Source organism: Ranitomeya variabilis, chromosome 1 (genome assembly GCF_051348905.1).
Source record: "Ranitomeya variabilis isolate aRanVar5 chromosome 1, aRanVar5.hap1, whole genome shotgun sequence".
NCBI classification, from domain to species: domain Eukaryota; kingdom Metazoa; phylum Chordata; class Amphibia; order Anura; family Dendrobatidae; genus Ranitomeya; species Ranitomeya variabilis.
The window spans coordinates 982,016,508-982,031,871 of NC_135232.1; the positions used below are offsets into that span (position 1 = coordinate 982,016,508).

Sequence of the window (15,364 nt, forward strand, 5' to 3'; positions counted from 1 at the left end):
TTCTTTATTCTTAATGTGTGTGTGGCTTTTTTAACCCTTTCAGACTAATGGCTTAATAATGGATAGGTGTCTTATTGACACCTCTCCATTATTAACCAGGCTTAATGTCACCTTACAATAGCAAGGTGACATTAACCCCTTATTACTCCATATGCCAATGCCACAGGGCAGTATTTTTAACCCTTTATTACTATTGGATTAATAATGGATAGGTGTTTTATTGATATCTCTCCATTATTAACCTGGCTTAATGTCACCTTACATTAGCAAGTGCCAGAATAGACGCATCTTACAGATGCGCCTTTTCTGGGGTGGCTGGGGGCAGATGTTTTTAGCCATGGGGGGCAATAACCATGGTCCCTCTCTAGGCTATTAATATCTGCCCTCAGTCACTGGCTTTCCCTCTCTGGCAGAGAAAATTGCGCGGGAGCCCACGCCAGTTTTTTACGTGAATTAATCCTTTAGTTTAACCCCTACAGCTCCCAAATTTTGCACACACACACACTACTAACATTATTAGTGAGAGATATCTAAAAATATAATCGATATGCAATGCTTTACTGTATGTAAATCATGTCTCATATCCTGTCGAGTTCGGTAAGGATTTAGCAAAAGCTGACAATTGAATTACGGGCTTTTCTGCTATCTAGCTCTAGCTATGAAATGTAAATATATATATATGTGTGTCACTGACATATACATGTGTATATATATATATATACATAAAGCTGAATGTGTGTGTGTGTGTGTGTGTGTGTGTGTGTGTCCGGGAGATGACACACACATATATACTATATACAAGGGAGATGACACACAGGTATATACTATATACAGGGGAGATGACATACAGGTATATACTATATACAGGAGGAGATGACACACACATATATACTATATACAGGGGAGATGACACACAGGTATATACTATATACAGGAGGAGATGACACACTGGTATATACTATATACAGGGGAGATGACACACAGGTACATACTATATACAGGGGAGATTACACACAGGTGTATACTATATACAGGGGAGATGACACACAGGTACATACTATATACAGGGGAGATGACACACAGGTATATACTATATACAGGAGGAGATGACACACTGGTATATACTATATACAGGGGAGATGACATAAAGGTACATACTATATACAGGGGAGATGACACACAGGTATATACTATATACAGGAGGAGATGACACACACATATATACTATATACAGGGGAGATGACACACAGGTATATACTATATACAGGAGGAGATGACACACTGGTATATACTATATACAGGGGAGATGACATACAGGTACATACTATTTACAGGGGAGATGACACACAGGTATATACTATACACAGGGGAGATGACACACAGGTATATACTATATACAGGGGAGATGACACACAGGTATATACTATATACAGGAGGAGATGACACACAGGTATCTATATATATAATTGTCTAAGGGTTTTTCCGTCTGTCTGTCTGTCTGTCTGTCTGTCTTTCTGTCTGTCTGTCTGTCTTTCTGTCTGTCTGTCTGTCTGTCTGTCCTGGAAATCCCGCGTCTCTGATTGGTCGAGGCCTGGCGGCCTCGACCAATCAGCGACGGGCACAGTATCGACGTAGATGTCATAATGGTTGCCATGGCGACGATGATGTCATAAAGGTTGCCTCGACCGATCAGCGACGGGCACAGTCTGCCGCGAATTCTGGAATCATCATTGTCAATATGCTACGGGGACATGCATATTCTAGAATACCCGATGCGTTAGAATCGGGCCACAGTCTAGTATACTATATACAGGAGGAGATGACATACAGGTACATACTATATACAGGAGGAGATGACATACAGGTACATACTATTTATAGCGAAGATGACACACAGGTATATACTATATACAGGGGAGATGACATACAGGTATATACTATATACAGGGGAGATGACACACAGATATATACTATATACAGGAGGAGATGACACAGGTATATACTATATACAGGAGGAGGTGACACACAGGTATATACTATATACAGGGGAGATGACACACATATATACTATATACAGGAGGAGATGACACACAGATATATACTATATACAGGAGCATATGACAACCAGGTATATACTATATACAGGAGCAGATGACATACAGGTATATACTATATACAGGAGGAGATGACTTACAGGTATATACTATATACAGGAGGAGATGACACACATATGTACTATATGCAGGAGGAGATGACATACAGGTATATACTATATAAAAGAGGAGATGACACATAGGTATATAGAGGAGATGACATACAGCAGGTATATACTATATACAGGGGAGATGACATACAGTTATATACTATATACAGGAGATGACATACAGCAGGTATATACTATATATAGGAGGAGATGACATACAGGTATATAGTATATACAGAAGAGATGACATACAGGTATATACTATATACAGGAGGAGATGACACATAGGTATATACAATATACAGGAGGAGATGACATACAGCAGGTATATACTATTTACAGGGGAGATGACATACAGGTATATACTATATATAAGGGAGATGACAAACATGTATATACTGAGGGGAAAATGAGAGGTGTGAGGTGAAAATGAGGGGTGTGAGGTGAAAATGAAAAGGTGTGAGTGCAAAATGAGAGGAGTGATCGGAAAATGACAGATGTGAGGTCGAAATGACAAGTGTTAGGGGGGAATGAGAGGAGTGAGGGGGAAAATAAGAGGAGTGAGGGGGAAAATGAGAGGTGTAAGGGAGAAAATGAGAGGCGTGATGGGAAAATAAGAGAAGTGAGGTGCTATAACTAACCACAGATATTTACCATGCCCAGGCAACGCCGGGCTCTTCAGCTAGTATATATATATATATATATATATATATATATATATATATATATATATATAGACTGTATATTTGTTTTCACAAATATTTGAGCCCATGGATCCATTATATGTCCATATTGCAGGCCGGTGAGAAAATCTCGCCATACGGATGACACACGGATACTTTTTGGAGAAAAAATCGCATCCTCGCATTGCACACGGATCACTGTTCATGAAACATTTGTGCGATTCTCGTCTGTGGAAAACGGACCGATTTTTTTTTATACGTTGCATGTGACCCCGGCCTAATCCACATAGTCATAGCACAGAAAAACCATTATAACATTTCCCACATATTTGCTTTACATCACACCATTTGTAAAATGTGGTTTTATTTTGTTGGCATTATAGAAGGTTTAAAAGCAGCATTTAAGGGGTTAAACAACCATAATAGGTGACAACACTGATCGTGGCTAGTGATGAGTGAATATACTTGTTACTCGAGATTTCTCGAGCATGCTCGGGGATCCTCCGAGTATTTTTTATTTTATTTTTTTAGGGCTAGGAGATTTAGTTTATCTTGCCGCAACTGAATGATTTACATCTGATAGCCAGCATGAGTACATGTGGGGGTTGTCTGGTCTTTTGATAAGAGTCTCCAGTCACTCTATGTGACTACAGACCTCTGAATTCTTACAGCGTGCACACCACAAGCTGTCAGGATTCTCCAGTGTTGTTAGCAAGAGCAGACAGTCACGTGACCACAAGTATGTGATCTGCATACTTCCGGCCACATTCCAACTAGACAAGCATGGCTTCACTCAGTACACTTGTACAAAGCGAGGCATGCCTGTCTAGTCAGCACATGATCACATATGCAGATCTCTTACATGAGGTTACGAGACCACCCACTCTCATCGGCAGCATCGGAGAATCCTGACAGCATACGGTGCTTTCAGTGACTACAGACTTCTGTAAAAGACCGGACAAGCCCTTTAACAATAGGTGAATCTGCAGCTTAAGTAACATCAATGTTAAATATAGTTTAAAACTGAATTCAGTATATCATTTTCAAAACATTACTTAGATTTTTTCATGCATCAATTCCAAACTGCCTCAGACAAATTTATGCATAAAGGTAGACTGTCAAAGTGATTTTTAATCTAGCAATTGATTACAAAATGGGAAGACTATGCTTTAGGGCAGTGTTCCCCAACTCCAGCCCTCAAGAGCCACCAACAGGTCAGGTTTCCAGGATTTCCTTTGTATTGCTCAGGTGATAATTGCAGAACCTGCACAGGCAACAAGTCCTTCACCTGGGCAATACTAAGGAAATCCTGAAAACATGACCTGTTGGTGGCTCTTGAGGACCGGAGTTTGGGGAACACTGCATTGGGGTAAAGTTGAAATTGTGCAAATTTGTGTATCCTTGTGAATGCTGCATCACGCTATATACTTGGTTGATTGTACATTCATTATTTCTGTATTCTGTAGCGCCATCTAGTGCTCTTCAACATATCAGCAACATCTGCTAAAGTTTCTTAGCGGTAAATATATTTCCTCTGAATTTTAATAGGTATCTACAGCACAACAGGATTAAGATCATTTCTGTGAATGCATTCAGAGGACTCCATAATCTAACAAAACTGTAAGTGCCAGAGTGATATTTGTCATATATCTAGAATCGGCAGCTAATAGGCACATTTCCTACTCAGCTATGGTATGTTTATTTTTTGCAGTTACTTAAGTCACAATTTAATATCAACGCTCAAGCCTGGAGTCTTCCGATATCTTCATACCCTAGAATGGTTGTAAGTTTTTTTTTTTTTTTTACTTTTTACATTGGAACCATATTTTTTGTAATTAGAAATTATTTTAGGCTTTCTTATTTCTGGAGGTGTTTTTTGTGTGTGTGCGACCCGTTATAAAGTTTTGCTATGACAATTTAACCTTCTGTTTCTTATGCTACATTTGTCAGGAGAGATGCTTTTAAACTAATCCAAAAAAAGAAAGGTTCTCTGGGTGATACTTTTCCTTTATGTTACTTTGAGTTACGTATTCATCATAAATAATATCTCTTAAAGAGGACTTTTCACCAGTTTGAACATGTTAAACTGGATACATCATGGAATAGTGGTTGTCAAGTTGAAAAAAAAAGTCTTATTTTCTACTTCTCACCTCCATTGTAAAGTTTAGAGTCTAATTTATGCTAACACAAAGGGTGGCGTTACCAGAGATTCCTTTCTGGGGTAGTGTACTTTTTCCTCTGTATTATGCCGACCAATTATAAGCAGGAGATGTCATGCAAGAAAAAAAGAACATTCTCCCAGAAGATAAGAACAGGTTTTCTCCTGTGAGTCATGTAATCACACACAGCCCTGCTCTCCTCCTTGATCTAACTGCTGGCATCTAGAGTAAAGCAGAGCTTACAAACACTTCTTATATCTTTTACCCATTGCAGTCAGTGTGGGTTGAGGAGTGGAATGGAGCTGACAGTGTCGTGAGAGGAGAGCTGCAAGCTATTTTATAAAGGCACATAGCTCTGCTCTACTCCCCCTCACTCCACACTGACTGCTGTGAGATGAAGGTTGCAAGAGGTGTTTTTAATGACACATAGCTGTACGCAATTGTACATACTAGACCAGGGGTCAGGAACCTTTTTGGCTAAGAGAGCCGTAAACGCCACATATTTTGAAATATAATTCCGCGAGAGCCGTACAATATGTTTAAAGGGCCATTGACAGATCAATCGCTCCAATGTTCACTTAGTACAGCAAGGAATGCTCCTCCCTACTGTATAAAGCCACAACTGGACTGAAACAATGGTAATTAGCAGTAAAAAAATTAAATAAATAACTTACATTGTGAGCTTGCGATGCATGACATCAGTCCAGCAGTCTGGCTTCTTCTTTTTCCTGCGCATGACTGGAAGCTGGCATTCTTCCCACCTGATGTTGAGAGAATGCCAGCTTTGAGGCATTCGCAGAAGAAAGAAGCTGGAATGTTGGACATGTCACACAACGCATTGTCAGTTATGTCAATTATCTATTTTATTATTTTACAGCGAATTATTGTTTAGGTCCAGCGGTGGCTTAGTGCAGCAGAGAGGAACACTCCTTTGTGTACTAAGTGACCGCTGGAGCAATTGTATCTGTCAGTGGCCCTTTTAAAAGTGTTGGTCTTACAGAAAATGAACAAAAAAGAGAGGCTCAGACCCATAGGGAACTAAAGCATTTACTACTTAAAGTGGTACATACAAGCAGGCACACCCAGCGTAATAAATAATTGAACTTTATTAAATAGTCTCACTGTACATAAAGTGCACACATTGACTTGTATTTAATTTTAAAGAACAACAAATCTCCGAACTCTTTTTTTTATAACATAATAACGTTTTAATGCTGTTGCTAACCAACGATGAATAGAATACTTCCTACCATTAATGTGACTTCTGGTGCTGCATGGATTTGCTGATGGCTTTGTAATCTGGTTCATACGTGGTGAGGTTTAGCTTCATGCAGGCGTTGAGACTTCCATCCGTTAAACGTGAACGTATGTTAGTCTTGATGTGCTTTAGATGTGAGAAAGACTGCTCGCATGCATAGGTAGAGCCAAACATTGTCAGTACAGCAATACCCACACGCTGCAGTGTTTGGTATGTGACAGGAAGTGCATTCCAAGTTTTGACAATCAGCTGGTCTGCATGTTGGAGTTGTTTCATTTCTCTCCACTTGTGTTTGCTTGCCAACTCTGCTTGCTGTCGTGCAAGTTTTTCCAAATCTTCATTAAGTGATTTAAACTTATTCACCCACATGTCTGAAGCCTTCAGGTCAGCAGCTTGTAGCTCAAAATCTCTGATGGAGACACCAGGGATATAACTCAGGTCAGTGCTGTCCAGTGCACACTCATGTGGATGAGTGATGAACTTAAAAAGACGAGTGTGCTCACGAAATTCTCCAAAGCGCGCTTTGAATGATTGCAGGAGATTGGATGTAAAGCCTGCTAGCTGCTGAATATCAAGATGTTGTGCAGGGTCATTTGCTGTGCATGCATCTTTAAACTCTCCCAGTTTTTCAAAGTGTATTAAACGACCTGTTTCAATGTCTGCGATAAACAGTTCCAGCTTATTTTCAAATGCAAACACAGCTTGTTGAAGCGATAAAACTGTATTACCAACGCCTTGCATTTTCACATTGAGCTGGTTCAGATGTTCAGTCATATCTACAAGATAGAAGAACTTCAGGAGCCACTCAGTGTTGGACAACTCAGGATGGTCAACGTTTTTCATTTCAAGAAAAGTTCGTATTTCACTCAGACAAGCTGCGAAACGGCTGAGCACCTTCCCTCTTGACAGCCAGCGCACGTTGCTGTGCAGAAGCAGACCAGGATAATTATTCCCAACTTCATCCAGGAGTGTTTTAAACTGGCGATCATTTAAAGCACGGGCAACAATAAAGTTGACCACCTGAATGACAAGTGACATCACCTCACCAAGCTGCTCACCAAACATCTGAGCACAAAGTGCCTCCTGATGTAGGATGCAGTGAAAACTAAGGATAGGTCTTTTTTCATGTTCACGAAGAAGCGCTACAAATCCTTTGTTTTTTCCTACCATGCATGGAGCACCATCAGTACACACTGAAATAAGTTTATGCATTGGTAGATTTTTTTCTTTAGTGAACTCAGTGAATGACTTGAACAAATCATCCCCTCTTGTTGTCCCTTTCAGAGGCAAAACAGCAAGACTTTCCTCATGTAACGTGTCACCGACAGCATACCTTGCAATGATGCTGAACTGAGATATATGGCTTACGTCAGTTGATTCATCCAAAGCAAGAGAAAAGAACAGAGCTGTATTTATGTCCTTCACTTGGGATGCCTCAATCTGATTTGCCATCATGATGGCACGGTCATGAACTGTTCTTGCTGACAGAGGCATGTCTTTTATCCGTTTGATAATCTTGGCTTTATCCGGAAAATCATCAAAAAGTTCATTGGCAACATCAAGCATAAATGTTTTGGCATACTCCCCATCTGTGAATGGTTTTCCGTTTCTGACAATTGCCAAAGCACCAACAAAGCTAGCCGAATTTAAGTCACCTTGTTGGGTCCAAACTCGAAGTTGCTGCTGACTAGCTTGCACTTTGCACAGCAGCTCTTGACAGGCTTTCTTCCTGCTGTCCCCTGCAGGATATTTCGATGCAAATGAAGCATGGCGTGTGTCAAAGTGGCGCTTTATATTTGACCGCTTCATGGATGCAATTTTATCACTGCATATAAGACAAACTGGTGAACCTGCTCTCTCCACAAAGGCAAATTCGTCTGTCCACTCCTGCTGAAAAGTACGATACTCCTCATCCTTCTTTCTTTTAGCCATCTTCTTCAATAAAGGGCAGTACTGTGGGGGTGAATAGAAGGCTCTGAGTCATTATTTCTTTAATTTGTGGATTTGTCTGCAAGCAGGGCCAACTCCAGGTTTCTTTTGGTCCTTGTGCTATAGAACTTTAGTAGACCTCTAGAAGAGCTGTCTTCTTTTCGTCACGGGTTAGTCGGGTGCTGACGCTGGCCGTGTTCAGCTGTCACTTTCAATACCCCAGCATGGCCCACCATATGGGTAAGATGTCAGCTGTAGGGATACCTACTACACCCCAGTAGCCCCCCCCCCATCCAGTGACTACAGGTGGTGTGCCCTTACCCATACCTATTACACCCAGTGACTACAAGCAACATCACCCACCCCTGCCCACGTACCTATTACATTCAAAACATCATAATTTTATCTAATAAAGCCCCATTTGTGTTTAGATATTTTCTTACCTCAAATTTTATCCTTGGGGGGAGTCTGCAATTTGATTGAAGGTCGCTTCTTCTCAACTTAGTGTTCTTCACCAATATGGCGCAGATAGCTTCACAACTTCCAGTCTTTCCGAGGAAAAAACAGTCACTGAGCAAAGAAGAGACACTGTGACAGGAACAGTCAAAACTCCTCTTCTGGGACATAAATCTGAGGTCAGAACAATAGGTAAGTATAAAGGGGCTTTATTAGCTAAAAGGAGCAAGTACTTCAGCAGTGAATGTAGCTCATTGCTGAACTAATAACTCTGTTTTTGTATCAAAGTGACATTCATTTTAATTTAACACAGCTTATCTTGATCACTTTATTGAGAGTTTGTCACACAAGCTTATTGTTTCTCAAATTTTCCCATATATAGAATAACCCACATTCACACAGAGTAATACAGCACAGAAAATTGCACTCCTCAGTGCTGCCTGCGTGAGGCTAGATTCGAAGCACAAGGGCTGTGTATCCTGCCCAATTTCAGTCCAGAAATGCTGCAGCATTCCCCCTGCCACTGAGCTCCTATTGACATAAAGACCCTGACAATAAATGTTGCAGGTCTGCTCTGACCTCCTGTTATGCTCAAGAGGAGCTCAATGGGAGCCCACAGGACTCGCAGAAGCATTTCTGCACTCAAATTGGGCAGTATACACAGCCCATGTTCATCGCGCCAACACTGAAGAATGAAGTACAATTTTCAGTGCTTCATTCCTCAGTGTGAATAGGAGCCTAAGTGTGCCAAAAATCTAGTTTCTCTGAGAATAAGACAGTCTTATATTACTGTCACCCAAAAACGTGGGGTGTCTTAGAAAACACCTGGTGGAAGCGGTGGGCTTCTAACAGTAGAGGACCACCACTGATGTCACAGTCCCATCACTGCTATCCGCTGCCTGTATACCGCTGCCTGGAATAGTGGAGGCTGCAGCGCTGGCTGTGATAGGATTGTGCAAGATGTCACATCCTATCACCTCCACCGCAATCCTGGAAAGCACAGGGGTATCACTGCCTTAAGTGCTGTATACAGGCATCAGTTAGCGGTGATTGGCCTGTGACACTATTAGGCTATTATAATTACTATTATAATGTTCACCTTCAAAGCAGCAGCACAGCCAGGGGTTTCTGGAACGTCCAAGGGAGACACAAGGGAGGAGGCAGATGCCGCTTCACTAGGGGACGCAGGTGCGTGCTTGCAGACGGCGCGGCTATGCAGGGAGTTATGGGAAATGTAGTCCATGCTCCCTGCCGCTCACCACTGCCGCCAATGCTTATCAGGCCATCAAAGAACTACCAATATCAGCGTGCACCGCGGCCTGATGGAGCGCGGTGCATGCATCCTTCCCATAGACAGGTAGGAGCCCTGTCTGCGAGCCAGATACGGCCATCAAAAGAGCCATATCTGGCTCGCGAGCCATAGGTTCCCGACCCCTGTACTAGACTATTCCACGATGTGTACAATTTAACATGCTCAACCTGGTGAAATGTCCTTTTTAAGTGTGCTTCAAAGTTAATTACTTTGAATGTTTGGGGACAGGGTACCTTTAAAGAGCAGCTCCTATACTGGAATTCTGTTGTGGATGTGTTGCTTCATTTTTTTTCTTCTAAAGGTCATCATTACTGCAGAAGACATTGAAAATATGTTAGTCACCAGGAGGGATGTATGTAAGGGAACGTAAAAAGTAATCTCTAAGAGATCCTCTGTAAGTTAAATTTTAGGTACATGTTCATTATAGTGATTATTCCATGACATTATTTTGACATGACATGATATTAAATGCTTAGGGGCAGGTTTATATAGCGGTCTCTGTGCTGGCATCACATTGTGGGTGTACTGCCTTTTTATAGTTTTTTTCAATAAAGGTCATAATAATTATTTCACAGGACATAGAAAATACTGTCCCAATCAGAAAACTACTATAATAAGCATAGTAGTCATGGACAGCAGCACTATCCTTGCATGCCTTGTAATTATTACTGTGACGGTCAGGTCATTATAACAAGTATATATTTCCTGTATTATTATTGTAGCCCAGTAAGTCATTCCATATCTCAACAAACCATAAGTTAATATAAATGCAGAGCAGCATTAGTGACGTTCTACATGACTTTCTGCCAGTATGGATACAGGTCAATAATAGAGCTCCACTGAAATCATTATTTTGGCTCATGCACACGACCATTTTTTTCTCGGATAAGGGCTATCCATGGTTTTCATGAATAACACTCATACCTATGATATTCTATGATACTGTGTACATGACAAATTTATTAAAAACACACAAGTAGTCAGCTCACCTGGAAATCTGCCACCTCTCATTTGTTTCTGCACGGAGGTAGGAGCACACAGTCCACAAAAAAAAATATGATAGGTCCAGCAGGAAATTCAAGTAAAACTCTTATTTATTCATGTTAAACCACTCAAAAAGTATTGCACAGCATCACGCATAAAAAATTCATGGAGTGGCAGCGTTATTCCGACGTGTTTCGACTTGATGTCTTAATCATGGCTTTGCTCCCAAGAGAGAACCCCTTGTCAATCTATATTTGGATTTATACATTTTTATATGTACCAGTAAGTGAGTGTACATGTAGGAGTGTGTGGAGAAATAGCAAAATCAGCCCTGAAAGTGCTCTACAAACATTTGGATTTTTTTTTTATTAAAATGGAGATATTAAGCATTTTTAATTTAAAGGGGTTGTCTGATCTTGTGGTGGAAGTCTGCAGTCATGCTATGGGACTGCAGACTTCTGAATCCTCACAGCATACGCACCACAAACTCTCAGGATTCACCAAGTGGTCACTTGATCACTAGTATACTATTTACATATTTCTGGCCACATTCTGACTAGAAGGAGGCTGCTCATGTCTAGTTGGAATGTGGCTGTAAGTATACAAATCACATACTTGAGGTCATGTGACCTCCCAGTCTTGGCAGCAACCCCAGAGGATTCTGACAGCATGTGATGCATGTGCTGCCAGGATTCCGAGATCTGCGGTTACAGAGACTTTCACCAGAAGACTGGACAACACCTTTAAGAAGATATTTGTGACTTTTAACCTGCTGGGGTCATTGTCCTGCCACAGGCACATTATAATAAATCAGATGTATCCTGGCTATTATTGTATGCCACTTGAGAACCTGTTTCTTGGGAATATGAGCTCTCCAGTTTATGAGTTTGCTATTTTACCCCTTAACGCTTTATGACGGGTTTGCATATGTATCATGAGGTGTGTTATGGTGTTTGGAGCGGACTCTGGAGCTGAGCCTGCTACACAAAGGGCAGATGCTGGCTATATTATACAGCTGGAATCTGCCTTTAACAGCAGCGATCAGAGCTAAGGTTACTTTGGTTAACCTTTTTAAAGCCACTGTCAATCATTGACAGCAGTACTAAAGCGATGCGAACCTACCCGGGCATTTGCTCGAACACCCATTAACCCTTCTGTGATGCATGCCTGTCAAGTTAGTTCTCTGTGATGTCCAGCCATAGCCTGGGCATCACAGGAGACTGTGAATTTTACAGAATTTTACAGCTGTATATACAAGCAGTTAACAGGTTACAGGTTCAAGACCACTAAGATGATAATAAATGAAGTGAAAAGTTAAAAGAAAATGTAAAAATATAAAAGAATAAATAAAATACAACATACAAATTAAAATCTCCCTTCTTTCTACAGTTAGAAGTAAAGGAATGTAAAAATTCTAAAATATATACATATTTGGTGTCACAAGATCCATAAAAGTCCTATCAAAATATGAAACTAACGAACCCAATCGGTAATCGTTGTAAAGAGGAATAAAATCAAAACCCCAGAAATTAGGTTTTTCAGTAGCCTTAACACTGCAAAAATAGTCAATAAGAAGTTGTATCTGTCCCAAAAGGGTGTAAATAAAAACACCATCATGTGAAAAAATAGCCCCATTGAAAGAGAAATAGAATACTTATGGGTCTTTATTTTTAACAAAGTTTTAACAAAAATCATAATTTTTTTTAAGCCACTGACATAGTAAATCACTGTACCTGTTTGGTGTCACCGTAATAGTGTTGACCTGGAGAATCAAATATCAAGTCATTTTTGCTGCACTAATAACACAATAAAATCCAAAAATATAATGGCAGAATTTGACATTTTCTACTACTCTATCTATATGATAAAAAAAATGATGTAATTCAAAACCACAAACTACAACTTGTCCCACAACAAACAAGCCCTCATACATGTATGTTGATGGAAAAACAAAATGATTATACCTATTTGAAAAAGGGGAGAAAAGAATGAAATTGAAAAAACAAAATTTGGCTGCGTCCTCATGTGTTAAGGGGTTATGCTAAAATACGCGTACAGGCAACAGTGCTTCTAAGGTAAAGAAACCATGCATACCCACCCGTGTCCAAGCTGCTATGCACTGGTTTACCCTGACTGCAAATGTCACAGCCTATATACTGCACATGTCATCTACAGGCAATCACTGGCCTCAGTGGTATACAGCAAGGTACAAATGAGACGAGTGATTGGCTGAAGACGTCACATCCGATGGACAGGCTGTGACATTTTCAGCCAAGGTAAACAGTACACAGGTGAAGCACAGCAAGGACAGTTTTAGCACAGAGGGAAGTATATATGATTTCATTATTTTAGCTGTATTATTGCAAATGAGGCATTCAGTAAAACTCAGACAACCTCTTTATAAAATATTAGTGATGAGTGAGTATGCTCGTTACTTGGGTTTCTCCGAGCATGCTAGGGTGTTCTTCGAGCATTTCGGTGTGCTCAGAGATTTCGTTTATGTCAATGCAGCTGCATGACTTGTGGCTGCTAGACAGCTTGAGTACATGTGGGGATTGCTTGTTTGTTAAGCAACACCTACATGTATTCAAGCTGTCTAGCAGCTGCAAATCATGCAGCTGTGTCGACACAGCACGCCGAAATACTCGGAGAACACCCTAGCATACTCGGAGAAACCCAAGTAACGAGCATACTCACTCATCACTATAAAATATACGATTAAACTAATCAGTCTTTTTAAATTACTGTTTAAATTGTTTATACCTGAAATTCAGCATATTATATATTATTATATTTAGTAGTAGTAGTAGTAGTAGTACTAGTAAACTACAAACATTACCATAAAGTCCATCTTTGTCATGTTTAATTTTTGTTTCTTTTATTTTAAACAGAGTCATTGAGAACAATAAAATTAATCGGATTTCTCCCCAGGTATTCCAAGGATTAAATTCACTCATACTGCTGTAAGTAACTCAAATATAACTTTCATGAGACTCTCCCGATCCAGGCACGTATTTAGGAAACCCTGCTGCAAAGCTACTACTTGGTCTTCTTTTACTTGACTGGTCTTTTGCTACCTCCTTTGTTTATAGTCACAGTTTATTTTCACTCTTTTAATGTCCATTACATTTGAAGGAGATATATCTAGATCTATATATTATTTACAGTTAAAGCCAATCTATAGAATGCTCTACCCTATATAAAAAGTAAAATAAATCAAACATGAAAGCAAAATATAAAATAACCATTGTCTGGAGGACGTTGGTATGGAAATTACAATGACGACATTCAATAAAAGGGCTGGCTGCCTACTTATTGGAAAATAGTCATTAAGGTTATAATTTCAAAACTAATTATAGATAAGGAATTTTTCCGTGAGGCAAAGTGACAAAAATTGGGCAAAGGGTTTGAGTTTTGTTTTACTGTAAGTCAATTACGTATAAAACATTCATCTGAATAGTGAGTAAAATGCTATTAATCGCTCTATCTTCCAGTGTCATGCTCAACAACTTCTTGGGCCGCCTGCCAGATAAACCTCTTTGTCAGTACATGCCAAAGCTCAACTGGCTGTAAGTATGGTTTCAATTAAGAAGAAAAGTAAGCGCATTATAAATGTTGAGTGTTATTATTCTGCTTATGAAGTTTATACTGGTGACATCAAGTGTATAAAAGATAAGTTGCTGTGATCGGACATTTTTATCTGATCACCAGAGGAGGCGAGGCAGGAAAAATGAGGAGAGGGTATGAGCAGCCCCATATTGCCGTACATCGGCAGCTGGTGCTAATAGATGGGATTTCCCTATTGGAAAACCCCTCTCCACACCATCAATAAACCTAATAAAGAATGTGATTATTCAGGACAAACACCTAGTTTCCTACATAGAAATGCTTTGCCAGGTCTTCACTGCAGCTGTCTTCAGTTGCCACTTATTTGTTGGTCTTTAGTTAAAGGAAAATTTTTATGTCGGATAACACTATATTGTCTACAGATATTTGCAGTAATTAATCTGCAGGCCACTAGCATCAAAATTGTACCCGGCCACCATATCGAAAGTGCGGCTCTCAGTTAAAAATAAACTTTCAGTCACTGCTCACTTTTCTGAAACGACAACCGACACTGACTGCCATCCAGCTCAGCAGTGCACCAGTGCAGAGCTGGCTGTCAGTCAAGGGACCACAGCATGCATAGAGCCACTGTTCACAGTCCTGTGCACGGTGACTGTAGCCACACCGTGACGCCTGCATGTTTGACCGGAAGCTCCCGGGTAGAATACATTTCATTTTTATCCCAGTAATTGCACTTTATTTATTTGTATATATATTTTTTCAAAATGTTTTATTTTTTCTGCCACTAACCTTGTAGGATACATAGAACTGTTT

The 15,364-nt window shown here is 40.1% G+C and overlaps 1 protein-coding gene across 1 annotated transcript in view; it reads left to right on the plus strand.

Moving 5' to 3' along the window:
* RXFP1 (relaxin family peptide receptor 1) overlaps window positions 1-15,364 on the plus strand; it is a 577,565-nt gene that overhangs the window by 471,063 nt on the left and 91,138 nt on the right. The window contains exons 6-9 of the mRNA XM_077279409.1: window positions 4,435-4,506; window positions 4,598-4,669; window positions 13,876-13,947; window positions 14,479-14,553. Of these exons, the coding sequence (XP_077135524.1) occupies window positions 4,435-4,506; window positions 4,598-4,669; window positions 13,876-13,947; window positions 14,479-14,553 (291 nt within the window). The remainder of the gene's footprint in view (window positions 1-4,434; window positions 4,507-4,597; window positions 4,670-13,875; window positions 13,948-14,478; window positions 14,554-15,364) is intronic.